We start from the raw sequence: 25,083 nt of genomic DNA, 5'->3' as shown, positions 1-25,083 counted from the left end.
TACTTTTTGTCATCTTGACCTGATCCAGGGTCATCTATGAGGAGGGAAATTTAATTCAGAAAATGCCCACATCAGATTGGTCCATGCACAGTGTGTGGGGCACTTTCTTTATGGATGATTGACATAGGAGGGCTCAGCTCACAGTGGGCAGTGCCATCCCTGGACTGTGTTATCCGGGATTGTATAAAAAGCAAATCAAGCTGGATGCGGTGGATCACACCTTTAATCCCAGCACCTAGCAGGCAGAGGCAGGTGGATCTCTGAGTTCAAGAGCAGCCTAGTCTACAGAGTGAGATCCAGGAGAGCCAAGGCTGAACAGAAACTGTCTCGAAAGAATGAAATACAAACAAAAAAGGAAACTGAGCAAGTCATGTGGAGCCATGTGGTCCTTCTCCATGGTCTCTGCTTCAGCTCCTGCCTCCGGGTTCCTAGTCTGAGTTCCTGCCCTGACTGACTTCTGTCAGTGATAAGAGTCTGATCTGAGAGCCATAAATGAGGTGAGTCTTTGCAGTCTGCTTTTGTACATGGTGCTTTAGCAGAGCCATAGAAAGCCCATGACTCCCCTTCTGCTCCATGTTGCACATACATCAGCCCCTCCACACTGTGGTGCTTTCCTACTAAACTCCTACAGTACCAGAGCCGTATCAGAATTATTTTTATATTCATACACTTGCTCAAAACATGTGGCACAAAATGAGAATTAGTAAGTGGCAATACAGTGTAGAAATGCAAGATAGTTTTGTCAAAGGGCATTCTCAATGTTCTTTTTCCTTTGGTACAGCGCTCTTCATAGAGACAATGAACAGGCCTCACTTTGCCCCACCCTCCCACCCTGAGACAGGGATTCTCTGTGTAGCCCTAGTTGCCCTGGAACTCCACTCTGTAGACCAGGCGGGCCTTGAACTCGAGATGCCTGCCTTTGCCTCCCGAGAGCTGGGATTGAAGGTGTGCAGAGCCACTGCTGGACAACCACCATCTGCTCCAACAGCAATTACTGCTGCTCTTGCTCCACATGTATGAATACAAGGAATGCCATCCACTGGACAACACATGATCACTAGATCACTTTTTCATTTATAAACATAAAAGCAGAACACATCTTTCCCAATTCTTACAGGTTGTCCTTTCTGCAGGGGCTTCTTTTCTTCAAATCTTTCTCGTTTCACTTGCTGTTGTCAGGACTACACTTAATAACAACAGAGGTTATTGACAAAGATAGACAATAAAGGTTATAGTACTCTCTGACCTGTGCCATTTATAAGCCGGTAGTAATTATATTCCTACCTCAAAAGTTTGTTCAAAATTTTGAAACTCCTGTAATCTTGCCTGAAATCCTTCTGCAAGTGCCCCTCCTGTAACAAAGAGAAAAAAATCTGGTTTTATTTGTTTTGCTTTTGTGAGACAAGATCTCACTATGCAGCCTGCCTTTGGCAAAGATTTTTTTTTTAATCTAGTATAATAAATAATTCCTTTACCCACGACACAGATGTTGTAAGACTCCTCATGGCTGGTGGACAGGGCAGAATATAAACCCTGTATTATGTACATGCACTAGTTTGGTTGCCTTCTATCACTGTGATAAAACATCACAGTCAGGGTTGGGGATTTAGCTCAGTGGTAGAGCGCTTACCTAGGAAGCGCAAGGCCCTGGGTTCGGTCCCCAGCTCCGGAAAAAAGAACCAAAAAAAAAAAAAAACCAAAAAAAACAAAAACCAACAACAACAACAACAAAAAAAAACATCACAGTCAAACCCAACAGCATGGAGAGTAAGTTCGGCTTACCTGTTCCCATCTCAACCATTATAAAGTTTAGCCAGGGCAGGAACTCAAGGCAAGAGTCAAAGCAGATGCCATGGAAGACAACCGTTGCCTGGCTTGCTCTCCATAGCTTGCTCAACTGGCTTTCTTATACTACCCAGGTCCATCTACCTGCCCAGAGGTGCACTAATAGGAAAATGTACCAGAGACATGCTCACATGTCAGTCTGATAGAGGCGTTGTTTCAACAGAAGATTTCTCTTCTCCAGTCATCCTAGCTTGTGTCAGACTGACAGAAATCTAACCAGGACACAATGTTTATCTTCTACACACACACACACACACACACACACACACACACACACACACACACACACGAAGTTTATGTCCTTTTCATCTCTTGTAGCATTTAGTATGCACTGAGGCCATATCTTTTGAAGTTAGAGTTATACTGACATATTAGTATAAATTTCTTTTTGCATCTCTGTAGTTTTATAGATTGTTTGTACTGTAGAATCTAACAAACTTTACTAAGTCTAGCATCTCACCTAAAGAAAGTACTCTGCGGCCTACACTGGGTGTGACTAAACTGCCTGCACCAGTAGGCACTCTCCATGTGGGCCATTCTTCAGTACAATAAGGGTTTCTGTTCAGGGGCTGGGGATTTAGCTCAGTGGTAGAGCGCTTACCTAGGAAGCGCAAGGCCCTGGGTTCGGTCCCCAGCTCCGAAAAAAAAAAAAAAAAAAAGGGTTTCTGTTCAATACAGCCGTGCAGTAACGTGCTGGCTGATAAGACAGCTAGGCACTGTTTGAACAGACTGAACAGGAAACCTTCTGTTGCCTGAGACGATGGGAGAGCTCATCACACTATAACCCGATGACTTAACACTTGCCATATAATAATACTGCACACCGCTGAGCATAGGCTACTGAAGCTGCAGGTAAGCAGGGGACAAGGTAAGATTTTCAGCATGCTATTGTTCTGTTATAATCTATGTTTACGTTTAGGAAGGAAATGCTCATTTTACATACCACCTTCTGGCATCCCCTGGGCTTTATTCATTCTGGAGTTGAGAACTTCCTTGGCTGAAACAAAAAAGATCCGATTCCGAGCTTCTAAAGGACTCACAACCTTGAGCTCTTCTACCAAGAAGTGAAGACATCTTTCCATGTGCTGTCTGCGCACCTGCAAGGAGCACGAGAATTTTAACAACTTAAAAGATAAAAAATAATAGCCATCAGCCATGGGTCTGCACTACAGTACACTAAAGAGTGACTGTGCTGCTTCAAGTGAGAAAGGGCTGCTACAGACTTGGAAATTTAAATACTTGGTACCCAGTTGGTGGCACTGTTCAGGAAGGCTGAGGAGGTGGCTTTGAGAACTCAAGGCCTCTTCACACTCCCAGTTTGTCTCCTCTACTTCTTCTCCATCTGCCATGCCTGCAGCCATGACACACCATTATCCCTCCGGAACCAGAAGCCCAAATACACTTTCTTCCTTAAGCTGCTGGTGACACTCACATGGCGATATAAATTAATTATTCCCATAAACTTATTGAATGCAGGAAATACCAATAAAGTCTGATCCTCGATGGCAGGAAATCTCTGCTGAATAATCTTCCTTTAGAACATCGAATACTACACCCAAGCATTACGAAACCTTATAAACAAGTATTAATGCCTACCTAATTAATGTGGAAAGTTAATTTATATTAAGGTTTATATGCATAGGATAATACACATAGACTAATATGCATATTAATAATAGTGGCGGGCATGCAACATCCAAGAAAATGGGTAGTGCTTTTAGTTTTTATTTTCCAAACTTTAATAACAGTAAGGCTGTTAATAACTTTAAAAATCAGGAAGTACTACAATAAGAATGTAAAATAAAGCCATTTTCTTCATTTTAGATCAAAACTTAAGTCTATTTTTCTTAAGAACACGGAAACTGGAACTAGAGAAATGGCTTAGCTTTGCAAACCCTCACTGCTCTCACAACTATATCAAGTAGCTCGCAGCCACCAGTGTCTGTAGCTCCAGGGGATGCAATGTCCTCTTCTGGCCTCTTTGGATCCCCACACAGACATGTTCATGAGTATATAGAAAGAAAGCCAACTATGGTGTCAAAAGCTTGTAACCACAAATAATCTACTTGGAGGGGCAGAAGCAAGAGTTCAAGGTCTATCTTTGGCTATAAAGTGAGTTCAAGGCCAGTCTGGGATATTAACAAACCCTGTTAGAGGGGAAAAGACCAGGTTGAAGATGTAACTTCTTAGTGCTTACCTTGTATGCACGAAAGCCCTGAGTTTAGTCCCCAGTGTCAGAAAAAAATACAAAAAACAAAAAAACAACCAAAAAGAATCTTTAACAACAACACAAAGCAGACAGTGTATAGCACACCTTTAATCCCAGCACCCTGGAGGCAGAGGCTTACAACATAAACAAAACAAAAAGAAAATTTAAGCTAAAGAGAAACGTTGAGCTAGTGAACTATTCTGCAAGGATGTACTAATTCTGCGATTCCTAAAGAGTAATGATCAGGGGCTGGAGAGAGGGCTCGGCAGTTAAGAGCACTGGGCTGCTCTTCCAGAGGACCTGAATTCAATTTGAAGGAACCACATGTCGGTCCACACCTGTCTGTAACTCATTCCAGGGCTTCTGATACCCTCACGCAGACATACATGCAGGAGAGAGAGAGACAGAGACAGAGACAGAGAGAAAGAGACAGAGAGACAGAGAGAGACAGACAGACAGAGAGACAGAGAGAGACACACACACAGAGAAACAGACAGACAGACACAGAGACAGACAGACAGAGACACAGAGACAGACAGACACACACAGAGAGAGAGAGAGAGAGAGAGAGAGAGAGAGAGAGAGAGAGAGAGAGAGAGAGAGAGTATGTGTGTGTGTGTGGGGGTTGGCGAACAATGTTTCATGTTTATAAACCACACAACTAAAATCAGAAACATACCAAATTAAATACATACTACTTCTATACTGTGAAGGCTACTCCTGACTAACCAGAGAAGAACTAGAAGACTAGTGTCTGACGGAAGGACAGGCCTGCTCATTTCCCACCCTCCCTGTTCTAGGCCACCTTGTGGTGAGCTGCTCTTTCTGTGATTCACATTCTCACCACACACTGGAGCCTTTGAAACCAAGAGCTTCAACTATGCTGTAATAACCAAAAAATTGATCAACACATATATCAAATGCCTTTGGGTATACTGTTTTGTTTTGTTTTGAGACAGAATCTCACTATATAGGTTTGGCTAGCCTGAAATTCACTTTTTTTGATCATGCTCGCCTTAAACTCAGAGATCTACCTATGTCGTAGAGCAGTGTTTCTCAATCTGTGGGTCAAGACCCCTTTGGGGTCATATACCCTACATATCAGACACTTACATAACTATAGCAAAATTATACTTAGGAAGTAGCAACAAAATAACTTTGTGATTAGGGATCGCCACACATGAGAAATTATTAAAGGGTCACAGCATTGAGAAGGTTGAGAACCACTGGTCGAGAGTGTTGGGATCAAAAAGCATGCACCACCACACCCGGCTCTTAAATGCCAAATTCTTTCTAAAGTGAGTGGAAGATATAAGCTCAGTATGTAAGAGGTCCTAGGTTCAATTCCCAGCACCGTGTAAACCAGGTGGCACATATCTGTGATCTCAGCACTAGGAAAGTAACACAGGAGGATGAAGAGTTAAAGGCAAGCCTCAGTGAGTCTGAGGCCAGGCTGCACCACAAGAGACTCCATATCAAAAGCAAATCGAGAAACCAAAATAGAAAGGCCGTGAGGAGCTCTGTGTGTCAGGTATGCTGTTCTACCTGCATTCTAGGGCAGGTGTGTGAACCTGGTGAGAATCCAGAGTCAGGCACTTATGACGTAGGTAGGCATGCTTCTGTTATGTATTCTGTACTTTGATAAAAAGTTAAACATGGGGCTAGAGAGATGACTAAGTGGCTAAGAGTACAGCTGCTCTTGCAGAGGACTTGAGTCCAACTCCCAGCAGCCCCCAACAGCTCACAACTGTCTTACAGCTCCAGTTCTACCAATGCCCCATTCTAGTCTCCCTGGTACCAAGCGTGTAAGTGGTGCATACATGGAGGCAAAGCGTTCACATATGAAAAAACTGAAACAAAAAAAAAAATAAGTTTCACATTCTGAAACAAGTAGGAATGTATATTTCAGATGCCTACTACAAACCCCTGTAGGTTTTCTGAAACCATACTCTTTTTCTTTCAGTTTTTTCAGTCCTGTAGAGCTCACACTGGCCTCAAACTACTGCTTACTACCAAGCTTATGTTGGTCTTGAACTCCTGATCCTTTTAGCCTTGATTAGAGTGTGTATCATGAGACATAGCTATATTCATATTATTTTCACAATCAGAGACTGACTTCACAAGACACCCTCTTGTCTACTCTTTTCTCAGACAACAATGAACATGACTGCAGTTCAAAACAAAAGGGGGAAAACTTACATCCTCCATATATTCTGGCTCTGAAGCAGAAGCATCCCAACGATTATTCAGGATAAAAATGTTTGGCTTGGAGAGCCGCTCATTCACCTTATGGAAAAAATGTTTCTCCTGAAAAATGCCAAAAACAGCACTTTAAAAAATATTTTCTATTTACATGTATACTGAACCATTTGAAGCACAGTGATCCAAGACAAAGGATCCTCAGATCCCTGAGAACACTTAGCTTTCCCTCAGAAATCAAAACATAAAGGAGCAGGGTTTCCTGCTCTTGCCAGACTCTCTTGAAATCCAACTAATACTTATCAGTCTGTATGCATAGACAGAGATGACTATCTGATAACAACCCCAAGTGTTACAGGTTAGTCCAAATCACTTTCAAGAGTGAGTTAAGGGCTGGAGAGATGGCTCATCGGTTAAGAGCACTGACTTCTCTTCCAGAGGTCCCGAGTTGAAATCCCAGCAACCACATGGTGGCTCACAACCATCTGTAATGGGATCCGATGCCCTCTTCTGGTGTATCTGAAGACAAGAGACACTGTGCTCGCATACATACATACATACATACATACATACATACATACATACATACATACACACACACATATTTAAAAAAAAAAAAAAAGAGTGAGTTAAGTTACTGGTTGTGGTAGGGGAACACCATTAGTCCAAGGTAGAGACAGGCAACTCTCTGTTAGTTCAAGGGTGTTCTACACAGTGCCAGATAAGCCAGAGCTACATGGTGAGACCCTGTCTCAACAATAACAAAAGTCAGGTAAGTAATTAGAATGTAAGATATTTGTGCAAACTCTAGTACCAGAGCAAGTATCCTATGGGCCACCTCTAGGCCTTTTGGCTAAGCTCAAGTGAAGAACATTATATAAACGCTGTGAGGTAAGCATCATGTCTGCTCAGGGCAAAGACATAGCAGAGTGAGTTGAAACAGGTAGAGCTCCGTGAAGGAAGCAACTGGTGACAGCGATGGGCTTGGGGTCTCACACAGCTCAGGCCGCCCTGAGCTCACAAGGCCTTTCTATGGTCCATGTGGGGATGCTGACACTGTGTGTAGAAATGTCCACCACAGCTTTCTCCCTCCCTGAAGACTGCTCCTACTGAGATTGTTCCTACTAAACCTGTCTCCTGGTTGAGCTGTACCTAACTGTGCTCCCTTCCCTATCTATAACCCATCTCCTTATTTGGCTGTATGCACTAACCCTGCCTCTCTATTGCACACACATAATAAACACACTGAGAACAGGAGGCGGGGATGTGGTTTCTCCATCAGAAAACCCAGCCCTCCCAATCCTGGCCTTTCAATGTTTTCATCTGTTTGCCCTTTCTTCATTACATAGTCCTAGTCAGATTCTAGTCAAGATCCTAGTCAGATCCATCCCTAGACACTGTGCAAGGCCTTGACTTAGCCATCACCCAAATGATGGCAGTCCTCTACAAAACACTTGGGCAGATTCTCCCAGAGCAAGGTTACAAGCACTACCAGAATCACAGCAGAAGCCTGGTGTCTGTAATAGTAAGACCCTAAAACCAAAACAGGCCTCATGGTGACACCCTGGTTACAATGGTGCTCAGTCACTCATACACTTTAGATAAAGAACAATCTTTAATAACACGTTACTGTTTTGCATATTAGATATCTAAACTCTGAATATTTCCTTGGAATGATCTGGTCGTTCTGGATAGAGAACCTTCCCAGTCAGGGTAAACACAGATGAGCTTAAACCTACAGTGCATCAAGCTAGGATGGGAACCTGAGGAGAAAAAGCTCTGCCTGATGCATGACAGAGAGGCAGGAGGAGGATGGCTCAGTCTACTAAAGACTGATAAGTAAATACCACAGCAACCTTAGGAACTGTGCTCTTCAGGCAAACACACTAGTATCACCTTAACCCCATAAACACTAACTAGAAGCTAAATCCATTGAGCCCCAGATTGCTACTGAAAGCAGTAAACGCTATAGCAGGCTAGAAACAGTCCTCTGGCCCTGGAGAAGCGCAGGCCTCAGTTTCTTCCTAGTTCATCACCTGACTGCCCCTCACTTCACAGAACTAAAGTGGACAGACGCCACCCCAAGCTTAGCAAGAGTAAATCCTACCGTGTTCATCAGCGTTGATTCCGAGTTTGCCACCAAAACAAAAACATCAGCATCAAGGCAGAACTTATCAATCCAGATGTCCAGCTCTGTGGTGACATCTGTACCTGGGCTAACAGGAAGGAAGCAAACACTGCATCATACAATGCTTGTTAAAAAACAAAATCTGGGTTACAGATTTAAAAACAAAACAAAAAACCTTTTCTATCATTTGAAGTCTAAAAGGCAGACATTTTCTTAGTCATCTATCTGATGTCTAGAAAATTTTAATGTTTTTGACAAAATGAGCAACATAAATTAATACTTCAAACCTCTTATTTTGATTCCTGAAAGTAGAAAAGAGTAACAATGATAAAAACAGATGAGGTAAATGGCAATAAGTTGTTCCAAATCAGCTATAGTTCCAATCATTACAGTTTAGAGGTGAAACTTAGAAGCATACCTTTAAAAAACAAACAAAAACAAAGCAACATCGACAACAACAACAGTAACCAAACACCTGGGGCCAGGCATGGTGATGCACACCTTTAATCCCAGCACTCAGGAAGCAAAGATCTCTGTGAGTTTGAGACCAACCTGATCTATATAGTGAGTTTCAGGACAACAAGCAGAGCTATACAGAAACCCTGTCTCAAAAAAAAAAATAAATAAATAAATAATAAATAATAAAAAATAAACAAAAACATCAAAACTGAATGGTTTCTACAGAATGTTACATTTCTAACTAAGGAAACAAAAAGCATACCAAAATGTTTGAATCCTTTGAATACTACAGGAAAGAAAATATGCAACTGATGCATACTACTTTGTGAAGCACTGATAAGAGGATTTTAAAATAAATACACCATGGGAGCCGAGGCTGTAGCTCAGGGCAGAATAGCTGCATAGCAAACAAAAGGTCCTTGATTCAACCCCCAATGCCACAACTAAATAAATAAAATTTAAGCCACATAAAAATGTGTATTATTGAAAGCAATGGAAAAATTCCAAAAGCACTCCATTAACTTCAGAAACTGAAATCCTCCTGGACTCCACAGCTACATGAGAGGGAAGCAGGAGTAGAGGCCAGGAGTCAGCCCTCCACTTCCCACCACAGGTGTGGTGTGATGGTGTGACAGACGGCCTCCTGCTCCTGCTCCTGATTCTGCTCCTGCTCCTGCTGCCCAGGCTGCAACAGCTTCCCTGACAAATCCTTCCTCCCTCCCTCCCTGCTTTCTGTCAGGTATCTGACCACAGAAGTGTGATAAACAGCACTATTCTATCTAGTAAGTCCAGAAAAAACACAATTCAGATGCAAATTTACCTGTCTACTAAAACCAGGTCATCTCTCAAGAGGGCACATTTTGCTTTGGGCCAAAATACGTGCACAAGACAACCAGCTTTCAAGTCTTTATCCATATGGAGGGCATGGGCCAGCTGATTAACAGTCTAAAGTGAGGAAAGAAGGGTTCAATTAAAAATTAAAAATATTATGGTTTGGCACAACATCTACTTGGTTTTAACCCAAACTAGTGCTAACTGTAGCCAGACTGGCCTGCTCTCACCATCTAACTTCTGCGTCTTCAGTGCTGTGATTTACAAGTGTGTACCACTAAGCCCAACTGAACAACTTTTGCAAAAATGAAAGTTGAACTTCAAATGGTTTGAAATAAAACAACCTGAACAACCTTGAGAAATATGAGGGGGACTGGTTGTGAGACATATATCACACTGAAGTGTGTGTGTGTGTGTGTGTGTGTGTGTGTGCGCGCGCGCGTGCGCTTAATGTGCCAGAGTATTTTGCTTGCATGTGTATCAGTGTATAATATGTGTGCCTGGTACTCTCGAGGGCCAGAAAAGGGCACCAGATACCCTGGAACTGGAGTTACAGATGGTTGTGAGCTGTGAGCTGTGAGCTGTGAGCTGTGAGGAGCTGTGAGGAGCTAGGAGGAGCTGGGAGGAGCTGGGAGCTGGGAGCTGGGAGGAGCTGGGAGCTGGGAGGAGCTGGGAGGAGCTGGGAGCTGGGAGCTGGGAATCAAATCCAGGTCCTCTGCAAGAGCAGCCAGCACTCTTTATCACTGGCCATCTCTTCAGTCCCAAGACATCTGGGTTTTAAAACAACCAAATAGAAAAAAAATTCTTGGAAATTTCTTCATACCAGCTACAAACAATTAGTGTTTAGAAACATAAACACTAAACAAATAAGACACTAGTAACAGAGCCCAGTGGAACTCCTGATGGGTCTTATTCATAGTAAAGAACGAGTGATGGAGTCGGCTGCTTTTGAAAATTTGTATTTTCTGGGTCTTCTGAAATGAGGGTGAACTGCCTAGTTATAATGGGAGAAACTCATTTAAAAGAAATGTTTCAGGTTGGAGAGACAGCTCAGTGGTTAAGATCACTGAGTGCTCTTCCAGAGGTCCTGAGTTCAATTCCCAGTAACTACACGGTGACTCACAACCATCTGTAAAGGGATCTGATGCTCTCTTCTGGTGTGTCTGAAGACAGCTATAGTACACTCATATATCTAAAATAAATAATTCTTTTTTTAAAAAAAGTTCCTAAAATTGATTTAAATATCCTATTGAAATGAGAGGTCAATTCAAATGCCACTGTCCCCCCCACCCTTTTCTTTTGAGACAAGTTTTCACTGTAGCCTAGACTGGCCCAAACTCATGACTGTCCTCAGGCCTCAGCTTCTTGAGGTGCTAAGATTATAGTTGTGGGGCACCACACTCAAATCTGTGAGGCAGAGCCAAATCTGTCTTTCAAGAAAGGATTTTTTTGTCTCTCAACATACAGCTATTCACAAAAAACTTCTTGAAACCCTTATCATTTAAATCCCAAACCATTCTTATTTATTAAGCTAAGATGTCAGGCATATTAACTTATAAAACCAATGTACATATTTAATGTAACTCATGTGAGTTAAATAAACAACTTAATTTAGGCAGGGGGCTTAAAGCAAACTTAGAAAATCAGTTAAGGCAAGGCCACAGCTCACACACCACCGCAGCTCTTACTGAGAGCATCTAGTAGAATGGGAATGTGGCTCAGTTCGTACAGTGGTGCCTGGCCTCAGGCTCTATCCCTAGCTCTGCATACACAAAATGTGTGATACATGTCTCTGTTGTCTCTGTTGTGGCATTTGGGAGGTAGAAAGGTCATGGCATTTGCGAGGTAGAAAGGTAATATTTGGCTACATAACTAGTTCAAAGCCAGCACTCAACTACATGTGACTCTTAAAAAAAAAAGAAAAGAAAAAAAAGGCAGAGGTTGGAGAGATGGCTCAGTGGTTAAAGGCACTGGCTGCTCCTCCAGAGGACTTCCTAGGATTTGCTTCCTAGGATCTACCTGCCCACTCCAATCCCAGGGGGAACCACCCTCTTCTGGATTCAACAGGCACCACATCTATTTGATACATAGACATATAGGCAGAAATATCCAAACACCAAAAAATCAGGGCTTAGAGAAACATCTACTCATCCAATGAACTCAAGAGTCTTGAATGAAGCTGAGGCAAACGTCCATGGTAACAGTGTTAGGTATCTTTGTTACCTCTCACAACTGTTTTTTTTTTTTTTTAAGATTTATTTATTTATTATACATAAGTACACACTGTAGCTGTCTTCAGACACACCAGAAGAGGGCATCGGATCTCTTTACAGATGGTTGTGAGCCACCATGTGGTTGCTGGGATTTGAACTCAGGACCTCTGGAAGAGCAGTCGGGTGCTCTTAACCGCTGAGCCATCTCTCCAGCCCTCACAACTGTTAACTCCAGTTCTCTCTTCCCCCAATTTCACCATCACTGACACTTCTCGGTGAGTGTACATGCAGACATGTAGACACAGACACAGATGCACAGACAGACAAGACAGACAGACAGAGAAGACAGACAGACAGACGCGCGCGCGCGCGCGCGCACAAACACACACACACACACACACACACACACACACGCTTAAAAATAAAACAAAATTGATGGCTCGGCAGTTTAAGAGTGCTTGTTGCTCTTGAGGGGATCCGGGTTTGATTCCTATCACCTACATACTGGCTAAAAACCATCTACATACAACTCCAGTTCCAGAGGATTTAAAGCCCTCTTAAGGCCTCCATGGCACCAGGCAAACACATGGTGTACATGCATATGTGCAAACAAAACACTCATATATAAAATAAAATTTAATAGGTTTGAGGCATTTGTCTTGTTTTATAACAAGGTCTTACTGCAGAGGCTGGCCTGGAACTCACAAAGTCTACCTGCCTTGCATTAATCCACCACTGCGTAAATGGCTTGGCTTTGTTTTTGTTTTTGTTTTTGTTTTTTTTTTTCCTTTTCTTTTTTTTGGAGCTGGGGACCAAACCCAGGGCCTTGCACTTGCTAGGCAAGCGCTCTACCACTGAGCTAAATCCCCAACCCCGGCTTTGTTTAAGGTGTGAGTTATTTTACGTGTTCAAAATATTAACTGTAAGAAGGCAAGTACTCAATGAGGTATGAGCTGTTACAGCTGTGATAGTAAAATGTTACTGTACTGGACTAAAGGTCTATTACCTTAAAGAGAGCCACTCCTTGGGAGTCATTTCAGTTTGGGAGCAGGGGAAGGAGACAATGTTAAAGAAAGAGAACTTGAAGCAGAGAGCGTAGATGAGGAAAACTGAGAGATCATATCCATAAACTATAAACGGCAAAGGCATAGTGGTGCATATACATCTCAGTGGTAAGGAGGCAGAGGCAGGCCAGTCTCTGTGAGTTGAAGACCAGTGTAGTCTACATGGAGCGTTTTAAGCCAGAAATAGTAACACAGTGAGACACTGTCTCAAAAAAAAAAAAAAAAAAAAAAAAGACAAAATTAAAACTATTTTTACTAAATCTTAGTTTCTAAAGAAAACTCTTAATTTGGGTGCTAGGGAGATGGTTAGGTGGCTAAGAGCACTGGCTGTTCTTCTAGAACAGCCCTGCAGTTCAGTTCCTGGCACCTATACAGCAGCTCACAATCTTCCCTAACTCCAGTTCCAGGGGCTCCAATGCCCTCTTCTCTTCTGGCCATCAACAGCACTGCATGCATGTGGTGGGCAGACATGCAGGCAAAACACTCATGTGCATAAGATAAAAATAAAATGGTAGAGTTCGCCTAACATATATAAAGCCCTGAGTTCTATCCCCCACACCCCTAGTAAAACAAGTTAACGATTTTATATTTCCAGTAACTTAGCTCTCAGAAAAACTTTCAGAACTCAAAATATTAGCAATGTCTTTGCAAGCTATGAAAGTAGATATCAAAGTTCTTCCATGTAGAGCAAGCCAGGTGGACATTATACAAAAATCTTACAATTCTAGATATTTGCAGGGACATTATGGGCTGGGCAGCATACCTTCACGCTTTTCTTCTCATCTGACCCTTCGGTCATAAGGTAGGCTTTATCTCCATCAGTTCCCTCCACACTCAGGAAGCAGTTGGTTGTGTGACCAATCCCGCTGGGGAGGACTTTATCCCACAGCATTGCGTTGATGACAGAGCTCTTGCCACTACTTGTCCTAAAGAACATGCGAAACAAGGAGTAAAAACACTCTTCACTGGGCTCAAAACAACATTTTCAAAGCATTCAGTTTCACGGACAGCACTCTTTAAAACAAGACAACATCAACCAGTGCACCTCGGAGTACACCTGTAATCTAGCCCTTGGGAGGTGGAGATGGGTCCACCAAGAATCTGGCTACACAAGACATTAAAATAAAACAACACAACCAGCCAAAGGAAACAAGCACTATTAAATATCAGCAATGTACATTTAGAGAAAAGAGAGTACCAAGAAAAACGTTCCTTTAGCCTTTGTTGCTTTGTTTTTGTGGCAATTTGAAAACAAACATCAAAATTGTGTGGTATTTTTCCTATTATGAGTCTAATGTCTCATGTTCAATCTGGGCTGGGTGGTAATTGATTCACAAGTGACACTGGGTGGCTTCCAAGGCTGGACATAAAAGGCAAGGCAGCTCTTTCCTGTTTACTGGGTCACATGCACTGGGAATCTTGCCACAGAAGAGGTCAACTTCACTGACTGCTGTGCCGCACTTAAGTCAGGCTGATGGGAGGTCTGGCAAGGTAGCAGGTTGAGTGTCCAAGTACTGCAGCCCGCCCGGCAGTGCTGTACCAGGCATGTGAGTGAAGACACCAAACAACTCCACCCTCCAGTGTCGAGTGACCCTCAATCTTCAGAACAAAGACAAGTTGTCTCCACTGTGTGCTGTCTGAACTAAGAATCAGTGTGTACAATGTGAATGCTTCTAATTGTCTGAGTTCTGAGCAATTTCTTATGCATGCACAGCAATCAGTACATTTCTGAAACCCAAGGACACCGCCTGTCCCCGTCAGAGATTGACGTTCATCAGTCCACTCAATTCTCAGAAGCTAGTCTAGCTAGCTTCTGCTTTGCTAGAAAACAGCATCTTCTCTCAAAGGTGCACACTTTCACTCCGTGGAATTGCTCCCAGTCTGCCCAGGAAGTACCCAGGGACAATTATAGCTACCTTACTCTCTACAGCAGTGGCTTCTGACGATAGTGCACCATAGCTTAGAAGCATGCTTTGACCTTCCTTCAGAGTAACCCTCTGAAGCAAGAGATGACTCAAGGGCAATGAGCACTGGCTGCTCTCACAGAGGACCTGGGTTCAGTCCTCAGCACCCACATAGTGGCTCACAACTGTATGTAATTCCAGTTCCAAGGGACCAGACACTGTTGTCTGACTTCCAGAGGCACTGCATGTACATGATACACATACATGCAGATAAAATATGATACATATAAAAAGAAAATGAATTTTTAAAAAACCACCTTTTCTCTGAAAGATTAACCCTCTCCTCTGACTACTCGTTTGGGTCTCCCACCCCCACTAGAATCTGGGAAAGCACCAATGATGCCAAGCCCTCTGGCACATTTTGAACCTTAGAATCAGACCCAAGCACAAGCAATTCTGCTCCTGTGTGGGACAATACTGAGATTATGCCATGTCCCACCATGTGAGACTCTCTTCCATAAAGCTTTATGTCCAGCCACCAGCCACCCACGTCCTGGGGACCCAAATTTTCTAACTCTCAAATCATTTAATGACTAGCCCTAACATAAAATTATCCAAGGGCTGCCCTAACTCATTTAGGCTCATTAGCATAAATTCAGGTATGGTCAAAGGAGCTCATTATAAATAATAAAAGCTATTCCTATCACTCAGAAAATCCTAAGGGTTTTAACAAGTCTGTGATAGAAAGGGCCATGAATACCAAATACGCTTCTATTCTAGTATACCAACCACTCCTAGCTTTCCTGACCTGTTCCCAGAAACTTAGTATTCTGTCGTTTCCCAGTGAATTATCTCATCATCTCCCCAGATCTCAATCACCAATAACTTCCTAGAATTTACCTAGGTTGCAATCTAAAGTATCCAAGTTGGCATTTTGGGAGTTCATTTGGATGCCTAATAAGCATACACATCTACATCGCGTGAACACAAGCATCTGTTCATAAACCTACCACAATGAATGTCATGTATCCAAAGTAATCTGGAATTCTTACCTTTCTAGTTAATCTCTAGGCTACCCCAATAATTTTTATTTATGTGTATGTGTACCAGGTGCATGTACTGGTCATGAAAGTTGGAATAGGGTATTAGATCCCCTGAAGTTGGAATTAAAAGGAACTGAACCCTAGTCCTCTTCAAGAACAGTGAGCGGCCCTAATCACTGAGCCGTCTCTCCTGCCCCCTGGTTACTATGGTTACTATTTTATATCTTACTAATCCTTCCTGTCTAACTTCACAAGCCAAGCTCTTCAAATTTCTCTGCCTGCTACCTCCTATTCCCACCCAATCTGACTGACCTCTGTATTCTACACTCTAACTGTTAACTGTGAATCCTCTCTTTTTACTTTTCAAAACATAAAGAATACAGAACTTTCAGTGCTCTGTGAGGGCTTTGGCAAACAGGACTACTTCTCTCTCCTTGTCTTGCTAATGTTCCCGAGTATCTCAATCTTAACATACAGTTCTCTGAGCACATTAAGGATTCCCTTTCCCTTCCCATTTACCACTCTCTGCAAGAAATGGGCTTTGAGGCAGCTCATATCCAATGCTAATATTACTTAGCTTATGGTGTTTAAAGCTAACAAACCCACAGCAAGTTGAAAATATGCTGGTGAAAATACAAATGCACCTCACCTCCCCAACATCAGCTGAGCGATCCCAGCCATGGCCTAAGCGCATCTTATATTGCATAGGGGTGTACACTACTTCTGCAACATCATACATAGGTAGGGAACAAAGTCAGCCACTGCAAGTCAGGGACCTGCTCTTATCTCTTAGCCTCAAAGGAAACCTCGGTTACCACCATCTAGGTCTCTCTTCCTCCTCCCTCACCCTAATCTTGGTGAAGCCTATGTCATGGAGCTGCCTCTACCTAAACTATTATGTGAGACCCCAAGAATACTGTGCCAAGTAGTTCAAATAGTAAAACAAAATAAGAAAACACCGTGAAAGGCTTAGAGACTGACCAGGATATGTTAAGAGAAGGACTGGCTGGGGATGGAGCCATGTGACAGGGTACCCGCCAAGCATGCCATACAGCCTGGCTCAGTGGGCATCTAGCACCACAATATCACACTGCTTACTAGAAACAAAAAGGAAGCCGACACAGAAGAGCCAGGCCATGGCCCCTTTGGCTACTCTGTCTCAAAAAGGCAGAGTAACGAACAGCATCTGAGAAGGATCTTTAAGATGCAGTAGCCAGGAATCCTTCTGAGGTAACAAGTGAGGGGAGATCCAACAATACAACTGCAAAGGCCATAAGACAAGAAGCAGCTTGGTTCTATGGCATGAGTTTAGTAAAGAAACACCATTACTGGTTAAAAAGTAAAAACGATAGTTGAGACATAAAGCACACAGTCACTTGTCTGTGTCCCAAGGAGTGAACAGAGCACTCGTGAGCAGGGAATTGATCGTTTCCTTTTGCAGTGATGGGATCAATCCAGGATCAGGCACACTGGGCAGACTTTTTATCACAGGTCACATCTCCAGCCCAACTCCTGATGGCTACATGAATATATATGTGACGAAGATCACTCCATCACCTGGACACGACATGCAGTGCTCCCTGCTCTCCTCTGGGAATCATGAGTTGAGTCTTGTAGAACACACACATAATAATCCATGTGCAGTTGTATGTGCCTTTAGTTCAAACACTCACCTAGGAGGCAGAGGCAGGCGGATCTCTTGAGTTCAAGGTCCACAGAGTGAGTTACAGGATAGCTAGGGCTACACAGAGACACTGTTTCAAAAAACAAGAAAGAAAGAAAGAAAGAAAGAAAGAAAGAAAGAAAGAAAGAAAGAAAGAAAGAAAGAAAGAGAGAGAGAGAGAGAGAGGGGGGGGGGAGGGAGGGAGGGAGGGAGGGAGGGAGGAAGGAAGGAAGGAAGGAAGGAAGGAAGGGGGAGGGAGGGGGATGGAGGGGGATGGAAGGAGGGGGAAGGAGGGGATGGAGGGAGAGGAGGGCAGTGACATTAGGGAAAGGGAGATGCAGTCATTCTCAGTGACATGAGTCCACAGAAAGCAGAAGCATACCGTATACCAACTCTCAGAAAGCCCACGTCCAGTGGGGAGGTGGACAAGCTAACAGCCGCAATACTCAACCCCAGTAGGAACTGCTGTGGGTTTAAGCAAGAGGACCACACAGCCCAAGTCATCAGACAAGCTGGGCCATGAGCAGGAAAAGGTGACCCGAGCCGAGAACATCAGATGAGATGATGACGGCTCACCTGCCAAAAAATGCCACTTTCATATGCCTCCGAGACAGCACCTCCCCAATGACAGCGAGCTTGTTTCTGTAGCCCTGTATCTCCACCAGATCATCCTCGGTTGCTATCCGATCAAGTTCCGGGTTCCTGTATGTTGCTGCAAAGTTGGAATGGTATTAGATAAAGTGACACGAATAAATTCTGCTAATTACACAACTGTATACATTTTGGGTTGTTCTACACTAACACATCGCTTGAAAAGTAAAAATGTTATTTGATTACCTGAGTACCTGAAGTTTTTCTTTTTTAAAATGTGTGTGATGGGTATTTGATAGAAATGTAAATGCCCTCTGCAAGGATTCTGCCTAAAAGAATTTCAAGACTATTAAAAATCTCAGGGGTTGGGGATTTAGCTCAGTGGTAGAGCGCTTGCCTAGGAAGCACAAGGCCAAAAAAAGCTAAAAACAAAAAAAAAACAAACAAAAAAAAAAAAAAATTCAAGGGCTGGGCATGGTGGCACATGCCTTTATTCCCAGTAGTTGGGAGGCAGAGGAAGGTAGATCTCTCTAAATTCAAAGCCAGCCTGATCTACAAAGAGAGTTCTAGGACAGCCAGGGCAACAGAGAAACCCTGTCTCAAAAAACAGCAACAAAACAAAACAAAATTTAAGGACTTGGGGGTTGGGGACTTAGCTCAGTGGTAGAGCGCTTGCCTAGCAAGCTCAAGGCCCTGGGTTCAGTCCCCAGCTCCGAAAAAAAAGAAAAAAGAGAAAAAAAAAAGAGAAAATTCAAGGACTCAGTCAAAGGGATTACTTAATACTTTTCTAGGGCTCAAAGGTACAAGCCACATAGGAACAAAAACACAATTCTAAGGAAGAAATAAGTTAATAGCCACCTATTTGTGCTCAATCCAACCTTGAGCTGGAAAGGACTTCCCCGTGCTGAGCTTCCTACTCCTCAGATAATAAGGTGGGAAAGTCTGTGAGCTGGGCAGGCCCTGGCTCCCCCCACATGTGTGGATTCATTCCCACAGGAAGAAACACAGCAGTCCGAACACTGAGAAAAAGTAGAAAGATATTACAGACTGGTATTACAGCTTCTCAGACCGGGGTAACTGTCCACATAACCAGTGATGGAAAAAGAGTCTCATGTTCACGTTTTTCCCGTTCCAGCAATAAGAGAAACAGCTAGAGTTTCTTTCTGCTGGACATGGAGACCCTTGGTTATTATAACCTCGGACACTTAAAACTAATTCAGTGCTCAAGGGAATAAGCTTAAGTGTCTCACACCTCATTTTGCATTTCAAGAACATTCATAAAACACATGAACTTTGAATAACGGAAAGACTGGCACTGAGCGTGCTCTGTGGCTCAGGAACTTGCACCTCCAAGCCAAGACCACAATCTGTAACATCTTACCGTAAGTGCTACAGTCCTTGCTGCTTCTCATCTCACGCTTCCTAGCCTTTTTTTCCAACATCCCTCCACTTAGGTTTTAGAACAAGTCAAAGTAAATTCAGATTCTAAATCCTGCCTTTTCATTAGCTCCCAGCATAGTGTTTGATCTACAACTGACAGAATGCAAAACAAGATAGTACTAAATTTAACTTCAGTTCTACTTCCTATCAACTATAGGAAACATTTTTCACAAGTCACTGTTAGCTCAAATTCTTCCCAAACTGGAAACAAATTTTTTAATTTTTTTACTCAATGAAACTTAAATTATGTTACATTTGGGGGTTGGGGATTTAGCTCAGTGGTAGAGAGCGCTTGCCTAGCAAGCGCAAGGCCCTGGGTTCCATCCCCAGCTCTGAAAAAAAGAAAAAAAAATTATGTTACATTTGGAATTGGAGATACCTAAAGTTCCTAAGAAGCTCACAGTCTGGTGACAGAGATTTATAGAAACAAGGGGGGATTTTTTTTTCAAAGAAGAAATTAAATGCTTCCCCATGGTCACTGGAGATATTCTAAGGAATTCCTCACTTTTCGTTATAAACCTAACGGAGAGATCTCCTTAAAACCTGAAAAAATCCCAATGGCTCTCTCCAAATTAATATGCTGTGGTGAGACAACTGGGGCTACCTTTGAGCGATTGCACAAACAGAAAGTAAACATTTATCCTCCCACAAAGCAATCACACCTCACGAGAACTGACAAAGCCGGGTGGAGACAAGTACTGGCCGCATATAGACTCCCTGACTGCAGGGCACTTCCAGCTCTGTGACCTTGAGCAAGTTGCTTATCTTCACTGTGCCTTTAAAATGAGGGCAGTCCTCACTTACCTACTTATTTAGGAAGAGTAAAGGCTCCTCCACTATTACAGAGCACACTCTTTTCTGACCTGTGAAATGCTTTCGCTCACTCATCCTTCCCAGAATACAGCAGTGTGAATTCCACAATTAAACCTGGGCAGGGCACACACCTGCGTGTGTACACAGCACTCAGGAGGCAGAGGCAGGAGGATCAGGATTAGAAGCTACACGGCCATTTCAAGGCAAGCCTGATCTCGAAAAGGTAAAATGAAGAACTAAAGTTGAAATAATAAAACATTTGTGTACATTTTCAACAGTAATCTTACTATGTTAAGAGGCACCAACCTTCAACAAAATGTGAGCCCTCAGTAACAAACTCCAGTAACTGGCCGAAGATCGCAGTGATGGCCTTCTTTGCCAGCACGAAGTGCTTCAGTGGAGATACGGTTTCTGCCATTATGCACCTAGGGTGAGAAAAAGGTTAGAAAAGCAGTCATTAGCCTCCGGGTGATAAATGCCTGGGGTCTCAGCTACTGGACAGGCTGAGGGAGGAGGTGCACTCAAGCCAGGAAATCCAGGGTTACTTGGACAACATAACATAGCAGGGCTTTCCTCATCACCAAAGCTCGGCATGAAGAGGTGGTTCAACAGTTAAAGAGAACTGGCTGCTCTTCTACAAGACCCAGCTCTATTCCAGCACCCACATGGCAGCTCACAACTGTCTAGGACTCTAGTTCCAGGAGTTCAGATATCCTCCTCTGACCTCCACAGACACCAGGTACACACATGGTACACCAAAACTTGGTTGCACATACATGCAGCCAAAATACCCCTATACATAAAATAAGGAAGTAGGTGAATGGTAAAGGAGGTGTGGTGTCCCAGGTCTGTAATCCCAGCAGTGACAAGACTGAAGGAGGCCAGCCTTGGTAAACCTTGTTCAAAACAAAAAACCCAAACAAGGGCTGGAGAGCCGGTTCAGTAGGTAAGAGCACTGGCTGCTCTTCCACAGGTCCTGAGTTCAATTCCCAGCAATCACATGGTGACTCACAACCATCTGTAATGGAATCCCATGCCCTCTTCTGGTGCGTCTGAAGACAGCTACAGTGTACTTATATCTAAGTAAATCTTTAAGAAAAAAAGAAAAAAGAAAAAAAAAGCCCAAGCAAACAAAAAACTCTGAATCCTTCAAAATGGTTCAACCAGTAAGACTATACAGCCAAACTGTGAAAGTCTAACGCCTCCACACAAAAATCAAATGTTATTTTAAAAACCATATGATAGGGGCTGGGGATTTAGCTCAGTGGTAGAGCGCTTACCTAGGAAGCACAAGGCCCTTGGTTCGGTCCCCAGCTCCGAAAAAAAGAACCAAAAAAAAAAAAACCAAAAAAAAAAACCATATGATAAACAGGGCAGTGGTGGGCAATGGTGATGCACGCATAGTCCCAGCATTCTGAGACAGCGGATCTCTGTGAGTTCAAGGCCACCCTGGTCTACAGAGAAAGTTCCAGGACAACCAGAAAGCCTGTCTCAAAAATAAACAAAAACAAAAAACAAAAACATTTGAAATGTGCATGTTTCTGGGGCTAGGCAGATGTCTCAGGGGTTAAGAACACTTGTTGCTCTTCAGGATTTAAATCAGGTTTATGGGACCTACACCGTAGCTTGCAACCACCTGTAACTCCAGTTCCAGGGGATCTTATGCACTATTCTGACCTCCAAGGGCACTGGGCAGGAACTGTGGTTAAACATACATACATAAATGCAGGAAAAACATACACATAAAAAATCTAAAAACAAACATTTTAAAATCATACTTATTCTGATACTTGCTAGTTCATGCCTGACATGTCTCAATTCCCTAATAGCAAAAAATTAACCTGACCAAATAGATCAAATACATTTTGGTATTATTTACTTAGTTATAGAAACCATGTTAGTCAGAAACAAAAGACCACTCTTAGGTGATCTCCCACTAAAACGCATGAAATTTGCCCCCCCCCTTTGCCTGTAACCAGTTACTTAGGAGCCTAACACAGAAAAATCTGAAAATTCAAGTCTACAGAGTCAACAGAGTGAGATCAAGGCTTGCCTGGGTCTCTTAGTCCATTCTGTCTCAAAACCAGACGTTTAGAAATGAGTTTAGGGGTATAGAGGCACTTACCTAGCATGTGAGGGGCCCAATCTTCAGTTCTGGAAAAGTAAATATAATAAATGTAAAATCGGTAAAGGCTAGTGACAGAAATCTTGGTTGTATTTCCTAATTTATTTTCCAAACTAGTTTAGCTAAACTGTGTGCATGTGACTCTTAAGGACTTCAGGGACCTGGGTTAGTCAGAGGAAGCCAAGATCTCAAAACATAACTAAGTTATTAACTTTCCCAGTTAGAGGTGTAGAGAAGAAAATAAAATGTCCAGGTCACAATACAGTACAAGCATCAAGAAGGCAGCAGCTTTCGTCACAATTACGGGGTCAAGACCTAAAGGAGGCATGAAGGCTTCAAGCCAAAGTCCCCAAACTTAAAAGTAATGTTAAATCTAAAGTGAAAGACGTTCAACCTGGAAGCTCCCATGAAAAGCCACCAAAAACGATCACACACTAATGCCGGCAAACGTAGCGCCGAGGTCATCAGGAGGGTGGCTCCCTCCAGAATCCTGAACTGACGGCGCGGAGGAGGTGCGTGGGGAGAGGAAGCCGCGTGGGCCGTAAGCCTGCCCAGCCGGCTGGATTCCTACCTGGACAGGCCTTCCCACAGGCTGGCCGCCGGTCGTTCTTGCCCGGCCCTGCCGTCAGGGCGCTCGCGCTGCGCCTGTCCGGAGCTCGAAGGTCACCCCGGGCGTCGCCACCCGCCAGCGGTCACTCATTCCGTCCCAGCTCCCGACTGTCACCCAGCAACCACTGCTCCGCCACAGTTCCCTGGCTGTCTCGTCCGCCGGAGAGCGGGGAGGAGCCCAAAGGAGGGGCTGGGGGCGGATACTTCCGGTGATTCGGATCTCCTATTGGCTGTTGCTCCGCAACCGGAACTGCATATATTGCGAGTGCCATTTTCCTTCAGGGTAGAAGGCGAGGTTTGTTTTGGGCAGGCACTCTTAATCACTGGGTTTTCTGTTCCATCTTATAACTCCTCCCCTTCAGAGTATTTTCCCTTCAGAGTCTTCAAAGTTCAAAGGCGCCATGTATGAAAAGATGCCCATGGTTATCTTGGGGTGTAGCGGGGAGAAGTGGGGAGGGGGCGTCCCAAAACCACGTAGATTCTTGTTTATCAAGCCAACAGGGAAAAGTCTGGTCTTGATTGGTTTTCTGGGGTTACTGGAGAGAGCTGTGTGTTTCTACTTACTGTAAGAGGTGTTACTTAAGAAAATTAATTTGTCCATGATTTAAACTTTGTTAGGAATCACCTGGGAATCTTGTTAAACCGTTGATTGATTGATCAAGGGTAAAGCCCAAAGACTCTGTGTTCCACTTTCCTGGAGAGCTTCCACAGCAGGTGTCCTGGGAGTTTGTTAGCAAATGAGATGCTTTTGCAAGGGAAGCCCCTTCATCTCTGTGAACGGCAGGTACCTCATCTATAAAATACTAAAAAAATGCCTACCTTATGAGTTGTGGGAAAGTGTGTAAAGTGCTTAAGACACTGATAGGCACCTGAAAGAGCTAGATAAATAAAAACTGTGGTTCTGTTGGATAGGTAACTATCGAGCATGCACAGTGAATGAGGTCATTTTGGACTGGGCTTACTATTATGGACAAAAAACAGGGCAAGAGGATAGAGTGTCCGAAGAAAAATAAGAAATGAGGAGCCAAATAGGTGTGTGTTTTCTGAAAGGATGATGTCATTTCTCGGGGCTTTCCAGGACCATTACTGGGAATCTCTGGAGAAAAACTGTCCAAAGACATAGAAAGCACAGTGGTAAGATGGATAAAATAAAAGACAAGCATGGCCTGGAGAGATGGCTTAGCGGTTAAGAGCACAGACTGCGGGTTGGGGATTTAGCTCAGTGGTAGAGCGCTTGCAAGGCCCTGGGTTCGGTCCCCAGCTCCAAAAAAAAAAAAAAAAAAAAAAGAAGAAGAAAGAAAAAGAGCACAGACCGCTCTGAGGGGTTGGGGATTTAGCTCAGTGGTAGAGCGCTTGTCTAGCAAGCGCAAGGCCCTGGGTTCGGTCCCCAGCACCGGAAAAAAAAAAAAAAAAAAAAAAAAAAGACAAGCATGGTGGAGTGTTGGAAAGATGAGGGATGAGGGTGAGCGAAATAAATGTTGGAAGGAAGGCAGGTGTAGAATAATAAAAGCTAAGATAAGAAGTCTGACTTTTAAATCAGGGTCTCAGTACTTAGCCTAAATGAGCCTTAAACTTGAAATTCTGCTGAAATCTGCTAAAGGCTAGCGTTCTAAATGTTTATATGCACAAGACATGGTTTTAGGTGTAATGGAAAACTTTTGGCAGGGAGAATAATAAAATTTGGTATGTTTGTTTGCACTGAGGCAAGGTCTGCCTTTGTAACTCTCACTAACTTGAATCTCCCAAATCATGAGGTTACTTTGGTTGCTGTAGGTACTGTGTGGAAAGAGATTCCACTTAATGCTTGCTCGCTCGCTCTCTCTCTCTCTCTCTCTCTCTCTCTCTCTCTCTCTCTCTTTCTTCCTTTCTTTCTTTATTATCTTTAAGTAGAGCTGTAAAATGAACCCAAAGTCTTACTTCTCAAACACTCTACCTCTAAGCTACATG

At 43.3% G+C, this 25,083-nt stretch overlaps 1 protein-coding gene across 5 annotated transcripts in view; it reads right to left on the bottom strand.

Moving 5' to 3' along the window:
• The window catches only part of Mfn1 (mitofusin 1), a 47,493-nt gene extending 22,946 nt beyond the window's left edge, over nt 1-24,547 (bottom strand). The window contains exons 1-10 of one of the 5 annotated variants that reach the window (XM_039101679.2): nt 22,922-24,547; nt 22,528-22,556; nt 20,709-20,827; nt 18,135-18,270; nt 13,712-13,874; nt 9,661-9,785; nt 8,361-8,469; nt 6,254-6,361; nt 2,789-2,942; nt 1,285-1,352 (exon numbers count right to left, since the gene is read on the bottom strand). In XM_039101679.2, coding sequence (XP_038957607.1) covers nt 1,285-1,352; nt 2,789-2,942; nt 6,254-6,361; nt 8,361-8,469; nt 9,661-9,785; nt 13,712-13,874; nt 18,135-18,270; nt 20,709-20,820 — 975 coding nt within the window. In that variant the 5' untranslated portion in view covers nt 20,821-20,827; nt 22,528-22,556; nt 22,922-24,547. The remainder of the gene's footprint in view (nt 1-1,284; nt 1,353-2,788; nt 2,943-6,253; nt 6,362-8,360; nt 8,470-9,660; nt 9,786-13,711; nt 13,875-18,134; nt 18,271-20,708; nt 20,828-22,527; nt 22,557-22,921) is intronic. The other 4 variants (XM_039101680.2, NM_138976.2, XM_039101681.2 and 1 more) reach the window with 4 other exon arrangements.
• Nucleotides 24,548-25,083: the final 536 nt, after the last annotated feature.

This window comes from Rattus norvegicus, chromosome 2 (assembly GCF_036323735.1).
Source record: "Rattus norvegicus strain BN/NHsdMcwi chromosome 2, GRCr8, whole genome shotgun sequence".
Classification (NCBI taxonomy): domain Eukaryota; kingdom Metazoa; phylum Chordata; class Mammalia; order Rodentia; family Muridae; genus Rattus; species Rattus norvegicus.
Note: the sequence above shows the minus strand (reverse complement) of the source record. Positions and strands in the feature narration are given on the sequence as shown.